This window comes from Denticeps clupeoides, chromosome 3 (assembly GCF_900700375.1).
Source record: "Denticeps clupeoides chromosome 3, fDenClu1.1, whole genome shotgun sequence".
NCBI classification, from domain to species: Eukaryota; Metazoa; Chordata; class Actinopteri; order Clupeiformes; family Denticipitidae; genus Denticeps; species Denticeps clupeoides.
In genome coordinates, this window is record NC_041709.1 from 16462856 (window position 1) to 16480115 (window position 17260).

The 17260-nt window shown below is 40.1% G+C and overlaps 1 protein-coding gene across 3 annotated transcripts in view; it reads right to left on the bottom strand.

Moving 5' to 3' along the window:
• LOC114785254 (cAMP-specific 3',5'-cyclic phosphodiesterase 4D) overlaps positions 1-17260 on the bottom strand; it is a 99008-nt gene that overhangs the window by 79585 nt on the left and 2163 nt on the right. For 2 of the 3 annotated variants that reach the window (XM_028971215.1, XM_028971217.1), the window contains exons 2-3: positions 9741-9828; positions 4075-4304 (exon numbers count right to left, since the gene is read on the bottom strand). In XM_028971215.1, coding sequence (XP_028827048.1) covers positions 4075-4304; positions 9741-9827 — 317 coding nt within the window. In that variant the 5' untranslated portion in view covers position 9828. The remainder of the gene's footprint in view (positions 1-4074; positions 4305-9740; positions 9829-17260) is intronic. The other variant, XM_028971216.1, reaches the window with a different exon arrangement.

Genomic DNA, 17260 nt, shown 5'->3' on the forward strand with positions numbered 1-17260 from the left:
CAGCATTCATTTCCATTCAGAACTGGACCCATTATGCCGATGATACAAGTCAGTCCCCTCTGTACAGCCCTCGCCAGCTCACTGCAAAGACTTCAAACGGATTAAGGAATTCTATGTGTAAGAAAGATTTCCCATGATGCCTGAACAACTCAGCATACAGAATGCGCTGCCAGAAAAAAAGCTTTCCAATGAGGGTATAAAAGTGACTTCAGTTTACAACAGATTTTTTCTGATCAATTTAATAACTGACCACTTCAAAAAATCGACTCCAAACTAATCCTATCCTGAAAACAAGTTGTCACTTACAGAGCCACACAAGACTGTGTCAGAGAAAGTGCAAAATGAAGACAAAAAAACAGGTTGCTAGATGCACGGATGTGTTTCATCATCAGCACCAGCAGAGATTTTAAGAAAGAAAAACATGAAACATCTTTAAACCTTGAGCTGCCACATGGTGACATCCTGGTTACATTTTATTAATATTGTTAGCGGACATATTATTGAGCTTTTTCCACCACTCCAAAAATGCATTCTCAACCCAGTTCCAGGTTCCTGTGGGCATTTCCGACTGTCAGTCCAAAAGTGGTTTATGTGCGCACCTCATTTGAATCCGCAATAATACATTTTAGCGAGACCGAACGGTCCAAACTTAATTAAAAAACATCTACATTTTTTTTTTTTTGGAATTTTTGCTATTCTGTGGCAAAACACAAAAGTTCCAAATCAGGTTTGGGGGATTTTCGGTAGGGTCCAAACTCATTGCTGCCTTGTTGTTTTTATAAAACCTGTTCTGTGGCTCCACATTGCCGTGTGATGAATAAGATGGTGCATTTCATTACTCTCTATTTTGGTTAGTTTATGTCAACTTCGGCATGCCATGTCATCACTACAGCGTCCACTGGGGATAGGGCGCAGGAGACTTCTTCCACACACAGCATTGGTAAAGTTAATTAAACATTCACTTTTGTTATTTTTGGTTTGTTTTTGAGGTAGCTGATCTCTACTTTCTTGAACCGATTAAGCTTGAATTTCATTCCGGAAACTCGACGCAATGGGTAGGTTATGATCTTCAGGACTCTTTACCATAATTGAATGTGCGTAGTTAGCTAAGCTCAGCTTCTACGGGGTGTGGATTCATAGACTATTTTACAATTGTTCAAAAAAACGCACTGTACACAATGCAGGCTAGCGGTATCAGTGTGGATGCGTGGGAAGTGTTACAATTCCCCACAATGCAGCCCATCATGTGGTTCAAATTTTGGATAGAAGGTGTTTTGATCATTTAATAAAGAAATCAACTGCTATGAGCGTAAGGGTTATAGTTGTAAAGGTGTAGCTGTTAATTAGTTTCTTCTGAAATTAAATACAAGTACGAAGTAATGCTTTTTTTTTTAAGACTTGGGAGTTAATGCAAAATGTCGGTGTTTTGGCAGTAGAAAATGTGTCATCAATCTAAAGAATACAACTGGTCCTGCTCCCTTGTTAAATGAATTATAAATGAGCCCAGCTTAGAGGCATGCAGGATGATCTATGTTAGGAAACCCCTCTGGGAGCCGTGCAAATCATTCCTTCCACTAATTTAAATGCAGTTATGTTGAAGTGTGAACACCGATTTAATCAGCAGGATATACAGTCCGCAGAGCTCAATCTGAGGTCTCTGCAGTAGCCTTCCAATCTCGCAGGCTTGTGATGTATTGTTGCAACTATTTAAAATATGCAAATTAGTATCTGAAACATTCAGGAATTTCACACAGAGGTTTGGTTTTAATTGTACGGCTTTGTTAAAATTCAATATGTAGTCAACACGTTGTATTGAGAGTGAAAAATATTGTACTGCAACAGTGTGATTAATACAAGGTAAGTGAACCTTTGGGACTGTGGCCAACTGATAATTTTGGGGGTGGGAATGATCTGGTTCAACCCCCACTAATTACGATAAGTCATCATCCAAGACAGTAATGTTATTCATGGAAATATTTTGTCCACTTTTGCTTTATTGCCCATTTATGCGCTGGAGGTTTGCTTTTTTTTGGTAGGTTTGGGTTGGTTTAAATGTACAAAATTCTAATTCAAGGTGCATTGTACGTGTTTAATACAAATGTTGGTGTAAAGCAGTACCTACTACTGAGCTTCTAAGAATAGGTTTAAACCAGATGAAAGCAACCCAAGGTGGTTTATATACAGCTGCAGTCCACAAGAAGCTGCAGTCTCTTAAGAAACAAGCTGGGCATTACAATAATTAGACCTTCATTAGTTCTCTTCCAAGAAGTTTTGGCAAATGTTCAGACATCCCTGGATTTGTGGTATAAGGACATACACACACCAACTCTGTGGTGGTTATGGAGACTAGGATTGAAGCATTTTGAAGAGTCCAACACAAGAAACATATTTAGTATTTTTGTAGCAGGAGAAAGTAAAGGACTTATGGAAACCATCCCCGTTTTCTAAGATAAAGTGGTGGAGAGAGGCCAAGAGTGTGAAATGCTGCCATCACTGCAAAAGCTCCCTGCTTTGGAGAATTTCAAATGTTCAACTTTTTGCCTTGTTTGCTATTTTTCCGTGTTTATTACATAACCTCGCATGCCTTATTTCATGGTGCCTTTAGCTTTGTTCTATAACGTCAAAAATGCAAGACTCATTAATGAGTAGGTGTGTCCAAACCTTTTACTCATAGAGTAACAATTCAATTCACTTATCAATAAACCAATTCCCTATGGGAAATCATGTGGAATTAAATCGAGATATCTCTGGAGTGTGAATAGTGCTCGCAAGCATGAGATGCGCAGAGTAGTGCAGCAGTATCCTGAGAGTAGCTGACTGCTCAGCCGCTGCCCCCATCCTTCTGCTTTGTGTTCCTTTGTGCTGCTGGCTGACAGGAGTCCTTTAATGTGCAGATATGTATAGGTGAGTGAGTAGGAGTGTATGCCTCTGCCCAGTGGGTGTTTGAGTGTGTTTCATGCCGACGAATGCAGGCAAAGCATATTTCCTGGATTCAAGTTTTTTTTGTTCTAATGAAAGAGCTGCGTGTTTCAACCCCCTGTTGAAAATTCCCAGCCAAAAACCTTACCTTTAGGCTTAAAGTAAAGAACACAATTCATACTGTGTGAAACACGTAATACTGCAATAAAATAATACTGCATCAAGGCGTCTACAGTCTCAAGATCTTTTCAAAATCCTATAAGAGCTAGGATACAGTATTTTCAGTTCAGAATTTCTTATTTAGATCCAGAGAAAATGAACCAATTACAGGAAACTATTCTTACGTCCTGACAGACACTAATAAACAAGCCTTTATCTTTTCATAATCCATTTCTGTTGTTGGCCACTACAGACATACTGTATGAGCAATTTTGTGATAAGGAACAAATAATGCCAAACAATGTCCAGTAATATAAAGTTATGTAAAGTTAAGTTAATATAAAGCTAATAGGTAGATCAACTATATTATTATGACCACATTCAGACATTCAATTAGGACCTTGTCAAAGATCCTTACAATTGGACATTTTATCTGCTTCCCAACACATGGTCTTCAAGGACAAAATGTTGCTGTCTAATATATTCCACCCACACATAGTCAGGTGCCACTGAAACAAGATAATGTTGTTCACTACACCCGTCAGTCTGGTTGTTCATAATGTTATGGCTCATGTGTCTCACATGGGAGAAATAATTACAATAGATAATAAATATATATCCTTCTTGGTTTTGCATAAGGTCACTTTTGAGTATTTTGAGATGTTGTTTTTCTTCTCTGTGTTTTCTGCCCTTTTCTCCTGTCCTTGCACAGGGAGAAAAAACCCACTCCTGTCTGTCTTTTATGACTTATACTTGAATTTATGATTCTTTTATAAAAGCGCAAAGACTCTGTGAAGGTTATGTGATGTAATCATCAGTTCAGAACATGGTTTTGGTGACACAAGATGCAGTTTTTTAATACTTCCCAACAAGGCAATGGCACTGATCTCAGACACAATGGTGTCTAAGATTTAAGATGCGGCCAGCCTACAGGAGCAGCTCGTGTAATTAAACGAGAATGAAGAACGTTCGTAATCTGCCGAGGTAGCAGCTCACCTGCCCGCTTCGGCTGAAGTGATGGCAATTAAGGGCGGTGTTGAGAGCGCCAAGGTGGTGGGTCTGGGAATTGCCTCCGTCTCCTTGCTGCCCCAGTCATTCTGCTCGGCTTGCCGGAAGACCAGAGGAGGTAGCTGCAAGTTGCGAAAGGAGAGGCGCCGCACCTGGCCTGGCTCTGAGCCCGTAAATGCGGCAGGATCCGGGGAGTCCGGGTGGTCGCCAGACACCTGCTGTAGCACAGAGGACATTTCTCAGTCCTGGGTTATTTGTGTAGTAATGATTAAGCAAAAAAAATGACTACCCACTTGTCTCTGAAATACACATCTAACATGCCTTATAACAAATAAACCATAGTTGACCCTCTGAGCATCCTTACTCCCAGAACTGTAAAAATAACTGTTAATGAGAAGATCTTTTTTAATTTTTGGGTAATTTTGTTAACATGTACATTGACAAAAACTTTTATTAACCATCCAACCTAGCAAACATTAGGTCCACAGAAGTCTACTGAATGGCTGGGGGTGACCACTGAGTCCACCGAAACCAGATGGCTGCAAAACCTGGGAAGAGTTCGATTCATCTCTTTTTGTCCCAGGCATTATTGTATTTGTGAACACTAAAGCACACAACATATCAATGTACAAAGAGGTCTGCAGGCCCCAATTATCAATCCAGTACAGCTCTTCTGGGATGAGTTGGAATGGAAGGTTGGCACCATGGCCAATGGATCTGCGGGAGGTCTGTGATGACATTGCTGAGCCCAAATCCCTCCAGGATGTTTCTATGGATTTCTTTGGCCCAAAGATCTCAGGCTGTTCTGAAGACACAACTAGGTCCTATACGTGATGCAACCAGTAAACGATTCTTGGAAAAGTAGCAGCTTTCAATATATTATTTGATTAGCTTAATGTATTAGAGTTGCCTATGTCCCTAGCCTTAGCCTTTTTATAAAAAAAGACTATTCTTCCATTTGTGCACCAGTGAAACAAAAGAGCAAGATTATTTTGGCACATACTAGCATTAGTCTACATGCGAAAACACATTATATAAAATCCATTCCTGTTTTACTTTGCAGCATTATGAAAACAACTCAGCCACTGGTGATGCATTTGACAGAGGGTTTCATGCATCTTAACAGGCATGTTTGCTCTGCTTTGAGCAAAAAGTCACTGGTTTTTCTGCAGAAAACACACAAATTTGTCCTGCTGGTTATTATGTTATTGTCTTTCATAACTTGTATGGAATTAATATAGTGGGTCATATGTATACTGATGTACAAAAAATGTACAACTGTCTACAGCAGAAATGCACTTAAATGTGTAGTCGTGGTGAAAAGTTTTGGGAATGACACAAATACTTCATCCCCAAAACCCATTTCCTCTGCATTTCAGATCTGCCACAAAAGGACCTGCTGAGATCATTTGAGTGATCCTCTCATTAACACAAGTGAGAGTGTTGACCAGCACAAGGCTCCTAAAGATGATTCAGCTGCAGGATCGAGGTGCCACCAGTGCAGAGCTTGCTCAGGAATGGCAGCAGGCAGGTGTGAGTGCATCTGCACGCACAGGTGTGCAAAGACTTTTGGAGGAAGGCCTGGTGTCAGGAAGGGAAGCAAAGAAGCCACTTCTCTCCAAGAAAAACATGAAGGACAGACTGATATTCTGCAAAAAGAAGAGGGATTGGACTGCTGAGGACTGGGATAAATGGAGTGAAGCCCATTTACAATTGTTTGGGAAAAATGATTGTCCAGAGATGTCCACCATCAGTCCAACAGTAAAGCATCCTGAGACCATTCATGTGTGGGGCTGCTTCTCATCCAAGGGAGTGGGCTCACTTACAATTTTGCCAGAGCACAGCCATGAATAAAGAATGGTAGCAAAACATCCTCTGACACCAACCATCCATGAACAGTTTGGTGAAGAACAATGCCTTTTCCAGCATGACGGAGCACAGTGCCATAAGGCCAAGGTGATAGTTATGTGGCTCAGGATACAAAACTTTGATCTTTGGGTCCACAGCCAGGAACTCCCTTAATCTAATTGAGAATTTGTGGTCAATCTCAAGACGCAAGTGGACAAACAAAACCCCACAAATTCTGAGATCCAAAAACATTGAAGCAGCAAACAAACCAGTACTTGTGTCATTATCAAACCTTTTTGCCGATGGCTGCACATGCCATGTCCAGCCATCGCGGCACTGACCTAACTGGCCAAGCCCCACTCCCCCAGAGTTTCTGTTAGACCTTAAACTTGGTTAAAGATGCTTAAAAATGTTTGCTTTGCTTGCAGTTTGGCCAATTCTGCTGAAGCTGCAAGTACATAGAGTCTTTAGCTATAGTCAGCTGTCAATCAGCCACACACACACTGGCACACAGGAAAACATATGTAGTTCTGTGTGACTTGAGAAAATGTTTTACATAAGAAAAAATTGCAAATATTATTCCCCTGATCTGCCCATGGATGTTACATAATGATTTTTTCTCTTTCTTTTTATGAATACACTAGTCTTCAGTCGAGATTTCACCAAGGTCAGGAGCAGAAGCACTTTGCTGACTGACAGAATATTTGTAATAATGTCTTGAATCCCTTCATTTCCTTAAGAATAAGTACTGTTTATGCTCTGAAATTATATTAGGCCTCTGAACGAAATGCATAATAAAACATGCAAATAAAGGTCTTTTTAATTTGCTTATTCCCAGCACAGCCCACAGCAAGGCTCTGCAGAAATAAATTAAGGGCATGCATGGAAATTACCCATGACTTTAGTAACATTTGGAGGGTTTTTGGATTTCATAATTATAATATTACAGACAAACTATGTCTAATTTTTTGCATCCATTATAAAAAAAATACTCAACGTGGTTGTTATCATATTCCTGCTTTTGCCATATAGCAAGTCATCAAAACAAAGCTTTAATCTCAGCAAAGCAAAACTTGTGTGAGTAGAGTCTGGAGCCTTGTCCTCTTGCTCTGTTTTGAATGACATTACCAGAACAATGTTGTAGTTAAATACACAAAATATACAATTTAATGATTTAAATATGCAGCAATGAGGTTTTGAGCTGCTGTATAAAAATGGCCGCAGAACAAGTATGTCTAATATTTTAGTGCTGGCTGTTCTGCAATTTGGGTCATCCCATACTTAACTCTCAGGAGCACATCAGGACAATACAAGCAGAGCTCTGGAACCAGGGGACCCAACAATGTGACCTTTTAAAGAAAATGCCTAGGTCTCCGATTAACATTAATACTGTCTGTGCACATCTCTAGTTCAAAGTATATCGGAACTGCTTTTCAGGCCAAATGTTTGAACACATTTATAATGTGTGTTATTGTTTTATAATTTTATAATTGAATTACTTTTTTGATTGTAGAATACTTTGGAGATATTTTTGTTGCATAAATAATCAGCATGGAAATTATTGAAATTTGCCATTTTGCTGTATTTCTAAATTGAATACATGTAGCTGACCATGTAGTGGTAATGGCTAGTTAATGGCTGTAATTACAGATAAACCAATTATATATTTAATTTTACCTTTTATATATTTTACTTTTAGGACAGCAGTAGTTAAATTATACTGACTATTAAACAGGAGACAAATACAAAACAAAGGTTACTGACCTTTTGGTGAACCTGCTGCGCATCTGTTCACAGTTGCCTTTGAGCAAGGTCACATGAGCCACCGCTGCTCTCAGAGGTAAACTTACAGCCCCAGCAATGCAAGCAGATGCTGTCCTTGGTCAGGACTTTTGCTAAACAAAATCTCATTGTCTCTGCTCTCCGGAATTTTAAGTAGGCTTACCTGGACTATTAATATAATACATATTAATAAGAATAGTATCAATTGTTTGTGTGACTATGATATTTTATTAAATGGTTTAATATTAGACACTTGGACAAAACCAAGTCTTTAGCACTTGGTTGATTTTATTGTATAAATAATGAGTTAGAACGCAAGCAAAGGCTCTGTCTTGGATGCTCCATAATTTTGCTGTATTGAATCACTAAAATCACTGTAACTCCAATCACAAGTGACTTATTGCTTCTTTGACAACACTTATTGCAATTTGAATAAATACAGTAATATTGAACTAGTAAAAAATATATATTCTTGCAAGAAATGAAGTCAATGATGAGACCATGTTGCCTAGCAACCTATCATTACAAGTAAGTTAAAAACATGACTTGGAGCATTACTGCTGGATTCAAATGATATTTGAGTGTCATAGCACAATTTTAAAAGTGACCCAACCATTGAGATTTTAATGTTTTCATTTTTGCACCCAAGACACAAAAGAGCGACATGGTTTCTTAAACACTATGAGGCTGAAGAAGTACCCAGAGAAGATAGTGAGACACTGAGAGGGGAGCTAGACAGGCAGGGTGAAGCAATCACAGCCACATTCCCTTTTCTGATCCTGCTTCCTCCTGCTAGGGCAGATCAGCTCTGGCATTTCACCAGATGCTGCTGTGATTGGCTGACCCAGAGCCCATTACTGCAGCCATACAACTAGCTTCCTGTGACACTTCCTACCGAGGCAGTTGTCAAAGAGAGCGCCTGATTCACTACTAAAGTGTCAGAGCAGCCGCCGTGACAACAGGATGGGCTGTCAGCCGGACCACGTTCACACGAACGCACGCGACAGCGGGGGTATGAGACAAGTTCCCAATGCAATGCATGAAAGTTAATGCCTTGCCGGTTATCCACACTTGCACCACACTTGGTTTAACTGTGTTAATTGTGTTTAATTACATTTATATGTCCGTTTGGACAAACCAAAAAATTCACAGAGGCATTTTGAATACAGCATGCACCATTCCATAATGTTAAAGGTCAGATGGCAATAGTCAAAAAGCTCCCATTAGTTTAGCAACCCTATGTGTTTATGTGTTCACTTTCAGTGTGCCTAGTTCAATAGAATGAACGCAACACATCTTTTAATCCCAGCATAATGTGATGTTAATAGATGTCAATAGAAAGGGCAGATGCTGATATACAGTGAGGGGGAGTCACATTTAAAGATCCTGTCCACACAAAAGGCCAAGATGTAATTTGAGCATATGCTTCATTAAAAGTGCTGCCAGTCAGAAGAGTGAAAAGTGTAGAGGTGGAATAACGGCTCATTAATGAAAGCACTATTGCTTCCTAGTACTGAAAACTACTCTAGCGCAGGTGCAGCCAACAAAAAATCATTAAGAACTAATTAATTCAAATGGTCAAATTCAGCATTTTAGTTATGAAAAAAAACCCTCTGGTGCATTACCTCAAGAGATGTCTTTTCCCCAAAATATCTGCAAGCTTAATTAAAAGGCCTTCATCATGGACTTTGCCTTTGCTCGTGGTGATCTGTGCCCTTTCTCTTGGCCTTCAAATGAACGGGGCTACCAGACTGTACCTGCTGGTCATATTTGATGCAAACGTAGCCTGACCAGCCTGCTGAAAGCAGAAGCCCCCGGTTGACATATGTGAGGAACTTGCAGACTCTTTCACATTGCAGTCAAATGCAAATTAACCACCAGGTGCTGTTTTTTACTGTACATGTTTGTGCAGTCAGAAAATGCTGCTTTTTACTTAAGTTCAGCCTGACGACATATATCCCACCGTGATCAGTCTTCATTTTTTTCAAGTTTAAGTCACACTTTCAAGTTTCAAGTTAACTCACACTTTCTTGTTGGCTTTCCATCAAGCCATCTTCATCTTGATGTTCCTCCAGGTTGTTAGGTTCACCAAAACATTTGGATGGGGACATGCTGTGAAGATATCAGCATAAGAGCATTGTTTATATGAACAACACATTGCAACACATTGCCACTGAGGTGCCACTGAGTAAACCACCATCCCAACACACTGCCTGTCATGGCTGCCCATTTCTCAAGGGTGATGGATTAAATGCAGAGGACACATTTTGTTATGTGCACCATATGCTGTGCTGTGTTTCACTATGACAATCACTGCACATTCACTTTTCACTTTCAGTCGCAACTTCAGCTGGTGTGCATGCCGGAGCCCTGATTTGAATCTTGGAGGTTTCAGGCCACAATGCTTCTCACTGTGTGGCCCGTATTACAAGATGCACATGTGAAGAATTAAAAGTGTTAAAACTACCTTCTGATTTCTCTGCTGTCAAAATTACAAAATACAATACATCTGTTGTCAGAAATATGCACAGTGTGAATTCTGATAAGGCTATCAATGAGTTATTATTTGTGTGTTGCACAAACATCTGCAGAGTTTTTAACTGGCTGCAGAATGCAGAAGGCAGATATCCCAGACTGCTGGCACCCTGATGGGCGTTTCTATTCTAAAACCTGAGGACAGCACAGGAGCCACTATCTTCCATTGCCAAGCTGACTTTCAGCAGCTATTCCCTGGGAAGCTCTGAACCCTTCCTCTGGCTTTTTTAATCCCTAACCAAGCAAACAATACCCCATGTCAACCAAAGATACTGACAAATAAACCTTAAGGGGGAAAAAGTGGTCTTTCAGTGAAGTAGCACAAGAAATACGGAGGCATATTAACACCAAGTCATTTCATTTATATCAAACCTTTTTTCCAAAGCAACTGTATGAGTATATGGCTAATTTCCCTTAATTCCTATAAATGACTTCTCTCCTGCCTTTTTGAATTACCTTGAAAAAATCTATAAGTAGACAATGACAATAGCATTAATATGCTCATTTAATACATGTAATCGATGTGAATAGAGCTCCTTGTTTGTACATGTTCTTTATGGAGTATTTTTGTTTGTTATGATGTTTTTATTGGAAGCATCCATTTCTGATATGCTGTGGTCAATAGGAATTCTTCAGCCTCACAGCTTGTCGTCATTTCTGGCATTTAACTCCGTTCGTCAGTGCAAATGGGTTCTTTATGATAATACCTGGACATGAAGTCATTAAAGAACCATTTTCAGTCTTGTGGTTACAGGCCCTAATATTCAGACAGGGCCGGGAAGCAAATGCTGCCACACAATAGCAGGTTTTAATGGAGGATTTGAATAAGACAGCTACTCTGTGGAAATCACTGGCACATTTCAGCCGGCTGTCTTTTTTTAAAGTGTCTTGCTAATAGCTTAATTCACCGTCTGACCTTCAGACAAATAATGGATTAAAATGGTGGACTAATTTATAGGCAATGCCGAAAGTGTTTTTAAGGGGTAACTTCCGAAGTCATCTGGTGAGTTGGATATATGGTGTTTTACAGCCCTGATGGAATATATTGTTGATTGCTGATACTCAATGGAAATTGCCAGTGATTGCTCGTAAAAATATTTCTGTATCATACAACAGAAAGCCTGTTCATTTACTGTGTGAGCCAGCAATGTGGCCTCACATCACAATGTGGTTGTAAGCTCAACTCAATTTGCATGCTATCCCTGGATTGGTGCGGGTTTCCTCTGGGTTCTCCGGTTCACTCCCGCCAGGTGAATTGGCAACACTGTATTGTTTGTAGTGAGTAGATTCAGCGACAAAATGTAAAAAGATTCACAAATAAATGTAACACCACATCATGACTGAGGGCTGACAGGAGAAGGAAGTGCAGAGATAGGCACAAGAGATGTATTGAATAATACAAAAGAAAATGGCCCGTTCTCCCCAGCATTCCCATTCCCTCAGGTGTCTCATTCACCATACCACAGGGACGATCCTTCAGGGTCCGTGGAGTCCCTGTCACCAGCAGTCCCTGCCTCCAGCAGTGTGACAGACACGCTGGCCCTCTCACTGCACGTCGCTGCTGGAGGCACAGGAGCTTCGCAAGGCCACTCAAGCCCCCACAGTGTCAGACCCAGGACACCGCCTGGCCCGTCCTCCTTACCGGCTACCGGACGGTCCAGCACAGTTGCTTGTGGTGGTGGCAGTGGGCACCTGTAGATGGTGGCAGGCGGGTGCGGGGAGCTGGTACCGGTGGCCGCCTGGGAGAACAGGCGCTCTCTGCAGCTGGCAGGGGGCGCCTGGACAGAATTCCAGGACCGAACTCAGAGGGATGAGTTCTTAGTTAGGCAGGCCCGGCAGCACAGTTGCTGGTTGATAACTCCCCGTTGTCTGGTTCCATCCGTTTACCTGCGTTTACCGTCTTTCTTCTCCTCGCTGTTCACCGGAAGCGGTGGACATTTACAGCATTTATCAGATGCCCTTATCCAGAGCGATTTACAATCAGTAGTTGCAGGGACAGTCTCCCTAGAGCAACTTAGGGTTAAGTGCTCAGGGACACAATGGTAGCAAATGGGATTCGAACCCAGGTCTTCTGGTTCATAGGCAAGTGTGTTACCCACTAGGCCACTACCACCCTACCATGAGGGATCACCACGGGATCCCTCATGCACCGTTGATAAACTGATAAAGCTGCATTTACAAACCACTGTATATATTTGTGAATGCCCTTACATTTATTTGTGGATTTTTGAAACTTTTCTGTCGGCGCTCAATTCTCAAATGTGTGTTTTTTTGTTTTTTTTCAAAAGGTAGCCAATCAAATGTCTCCAGAGTTTATAGCCAATCACATCAATTGATGTTCAAGAGTTTGATTTCATGTTGACAACATTGTGCTAAATTCTCTGGTGTTTTGGTGTGGTAGTAACTGTTTTTCTGCTGAACTTAAATGAAAGTTTCGATCACGTCAACACAAACCCATACTGGTGTCTGGACATAATCTGGATACAAGAATATGATCTGAAAATCTTCACATCCTGATGAAAAGGGATGTTTAAGTGCATGCATCGCGTGCATTCGCATCTGTTTGTGCAGGGTGGCCAGTGTCAGGGGATGTGATCCAGCTGCAGCAACCATGAGCAGTTATGGAAAGTGAGTGATTTTACTAAAAGAATTTCAAGTCCATTGATTTGTGATTTCATCACTAAACTCTGGCTGGCTGATTTGGGCTTTTATTGCATTCATTTGCTTGAATAGCAGCATATTTTATTAAGAGACTCCTAACTCTTGCTTGAGGTTTTAATTGTAAAAATAATAGCCTTGTTTCATCATAGCCTGTTTATTCACATTATCAGCAATTCCCTTTCACTATTATATTATAACACATTTGTTTTGTGAGGATTTTTTTTACATTGTTATATGAAATATGTTGTTTTTCAGTTTTGAAACACTGTGAAAAAAGTTTGCAGGATGCCTTTGGCAACATTCACAGTCCAATTACAAAGTGAAAATCAATTTGTATTGCCAAAGAATGACCATACATCACAAATATTAAGTTGCAAGTTCAAGAAGAACTGGTCCACAAAATGCATCCTCTAGAATGTTATCTATTAAAGCCAGTTTTTCTCAACCCAGGTACTTATTTCAAATGTGTAAATGCTATGGCCTATTTAAATTTTCGTGTTTATTTCCTTTTCAGTTAACATACAAAAATAGCTGGAACAAAGTTCTGAAAGAAAATACGCCAAATTACAAGTTAAGGAAGTAATCAGTGATCAGGTTGGTGTATTACTATCCGTACAAAATAAAATCATCCAATTACTATGCACCATAAATTATTATTATGGCACATCACTGCTGCAGTGTCCAGATGATACAGCAGGTGTCACTGTTTGCTGAACTTTCAGTGGGTTTTTTTCACCATTGCCCACAACTCACTTATGTTACATATTTGTCTGTCTGTATACAGTGCATCAGTCTGTATACAGTCTGCATCAGGCATTCGCACAGCATATAAGATGTCTTATGCAAAATATTTTATCAGTCACAATGCATTTTCACAACTGATTGATTTCTTTGAGAGTCCTATTTTATAATTGGGACGTGGTGGGTGTGACTGAGATTGACACGATGATCTGGTTTGGGTGCTGATGACATTCATTCAGAGCCTTGATCCAATGACACTGATCATAGCATGGAAAAATCTTTCCAATGTTAAACCAGAGATTGTGCCAGCAGAGTATTGATCCGTCCTGATGTTGTAGATGACTTTAGATGTGAAGAACACCAAACACTATACAGGCTGGTTATACATTTTAAACTTAAAACCCTACCCGCAAACACCGATCATTACAACTCTTATGTAATAGACGGTACTTACATGAGTTTAACGTGAATTACTGCTGCAGTTAGAGCAGCGAGGAGTGAAGAATGTGGTGTCACAGCAAATAACCATAAACACGAGCAAAGACTGTAGCTCCAAGGTACCTTTTTAAAAACATGACAAAATACACTGTGGCATAATCAGCTCGCTCTCTGTCTGTGCCCAAAATATCATGTTCCTGTTCAAGTTGTGCTCAGGGTTGCAGAAAGCCCTAAAATGCAGAGAATTACTCAAGTACCTCAACTCGCAGCCTGAGGCCTGAGAGGCAACAGCAACCATTTTTCTGCAAACTCAGGAAATGTGCTAAAAATTGGATACAAAAAAGTCGGATAGCACAAGGTCAAGGAATTCTTCAATTTAGCTGGAGTTCTCCTGTGCAGAACGACGGACTCCATGAGAAGGAATCCATGAAGCACTTTTGTGAAAATATTAAGGGAGAAATGATAAACTTGTTCAGCTAACAAAATATATAATAAAAAGACTTACTAAATACATAGTTTTACATTTTAAGATGCCAAAAAAGACACAAGTGACCATATAAGAAAATGAGTTAAGCTGTTTGAAAATTAATACATTAATCAAGGGTGATCAATCTTCTCAGAACAATCATATTCATCACAGTTTCGCTGTTGCTCTGTAAGTGAAATCCTTTTTTTTCACTTTCACTAACTTTGCCAGGTCATTTTTGACTGACATCAAAGTTGAGGAGTTGAGCTTGAGTGCCACAGATTTCAAGGAGATTTGCCAATCAGGCCATAAAATCCTGGCACTTCATGAGCAGATCGGGAAATGTGTCAGACGTTTCCCTGCAGGCGAGACTGACACCGCTGCCAGTCATCAGTACAGTTTGGTCGAGTCAGTGGTGTGAGCACAACATGTCAACATTATCAGCAACAGCACAGAACCCGTGGCTACAATCCTAACAAGCGGAGCTGAACTTTATTTTAACCTCTACATGTGCGCCTGATCATTTTTTATTTCTCTAATGATTATATCCAACGTGACAACAATTATCCTACACATCCATCACTACATTGAAACTACATTGAAAATTCAAATGTTATTATAAATGTATGTTATCTGTGTTCTGTTGTGAATAAAATAATAGCCTTAAGTGTTCAATTTATTCAAATAACTCCCCAACTCTTCTGGAAAATAGGGTTTCTTATTTGGGTCAACATAGTAATTCCTCAAAATTTGACAACCATACATGAGTTAATGTTAAACCTGGCTGAGACATTAGTGCACAGAGATAACATTATTTACAAGTGTTTTTTCAACTAATGACTTTTAAATATTCCGGCTGCAGTTTCCGGCTGTGCATATCTTTAAAATCCTTTGGGCATGTTGAAAGTCAGAAGGGTTATGCTAACACAAACTAAACTAAGGGTTTTTACAGGGCCCTGGCGGAACCAGACACACCAGACAGGTCAAGGTAGACTAAAAATATTCACTCTAAATTTAAAGCAAAGGAATGGCATTTTACTGTATTTTACAGTGTTCAGTTGGGTTTTTTAAACAGTTAGTTACTGTAATGTGTATTACTGTACTTTTACAGTTGAATTTGAGCTACATAATTCTAGACAAATTCTAGATGGAATAATGTACCGTGAGATCTTAAAATGATTATCTTAAATTTGATTATCTTACGCTGTCTTAAAAATGCATAACAACTAAAACATAAAAGTTAATAATGCAAGTGACGTTGTTGGAAGGGGCATGGAACAGAATTTCCTTTGTTAACATGAGTTTTCAGATGTGACAAAAGTCTCCGCAAAAACAAATCTGACACTAGTATTAAAATAATGTGAAGTCATGTTAAATACTCCAGGCCTATGTGTGTCATTCTGGCAATAAATGTGATTATTCACAATGAATGTGGCTCATAGAGGCTAACATATTGCTACAGGTCTTGATGCTAGCACTTTTGTATGTTCACTACACGGCTGCAGTCACTTCAACAGCCAGCTATTGAATGAAAGATCACTGCAGCAACATACACATTTTATTAAGATTTTCTAAATAGTCATATCACTGTTAACTGATGTACTTGCAGATATCAATTTTGCAGCAAAATCAATCTGAAAAATGTAACCTCGGAATAATGCCTGTCAGATGAGAAGCTCTCCAGCGGGCCATTGTTTGCTTTGTCCATTGCCACACCCTCCATGCACCACTATGAGCCCTCTCATCTGAACACTGCCCTTTGGGGACTCAGTCCCATCAACGCTATAGTTTCTCACATGCTGGGCAGCTTGTGTTTGATGCAGAGCACATGCTGACCCTCCACCACCAACAACATTCCCTCCTCCATCTGCCGAGAGGACATCTACAGATCTACAGCTCTTTAGGATCTCTTCAGAGGACAAGGTTATAAACCATTGTGGCGACCAGCAAGAATGGAATCTCGAGTGATGCCGCTGATGTGAAAGTTGGTGGGTACTGAGCTCGGTTCATCTCAGGTCTCAGTGCTCACAATTCAAGAATTTGTTGCTGCACGACAATCGCCAGGCATTGTGAAGCTGCCCATTTACATAATAAGCTGAAGCGTATATTAACGAAGCATAAAACGTTACTATTCTACGAACCAGTCCCATGTAGGTGCATAAAAAACTGCAACACAGCACCCAGATTCCTCCCATGTTCTCATTCTTAAAGCAATAGGAAAAGGCGAAACATACTCTTTGGACCGAGGGCTTGGCTTGTCCAGTTATGGGCTATCGGCGGTGTCCGAACCCAGCGTCCCCTGCTTCAACCAAAAGAAACAGTTGCAACAGCCGCCAAAAGCATCTTGACAACATTCTCAACTCTTCAAATAATACCTGACCAACCTATCCTTCTTGTGACCATCCCTAATTATAACAGGGTGCTAGAGAATGCTAGATCCCAACATGTTACCAACTCGAAACACACAACCTCGTAATAACACTGAAAATCAAATATAACCTGTAGTACAGCAATGCTGACCTCACTAGAAAGATCCAGAAATCCAGAAATCAATACTTGATGTGAATTGGACTGATTCAACGTGCCAATTTCTGTAACCTCCAATCTGAATGAATCTAGCAAATGATTCATTTCAATTTTTACCTGTGTAGAATGGCTACATAAGAATTTCCGTCCTAGACCTTCCCAGACCTCCTGCAGAAG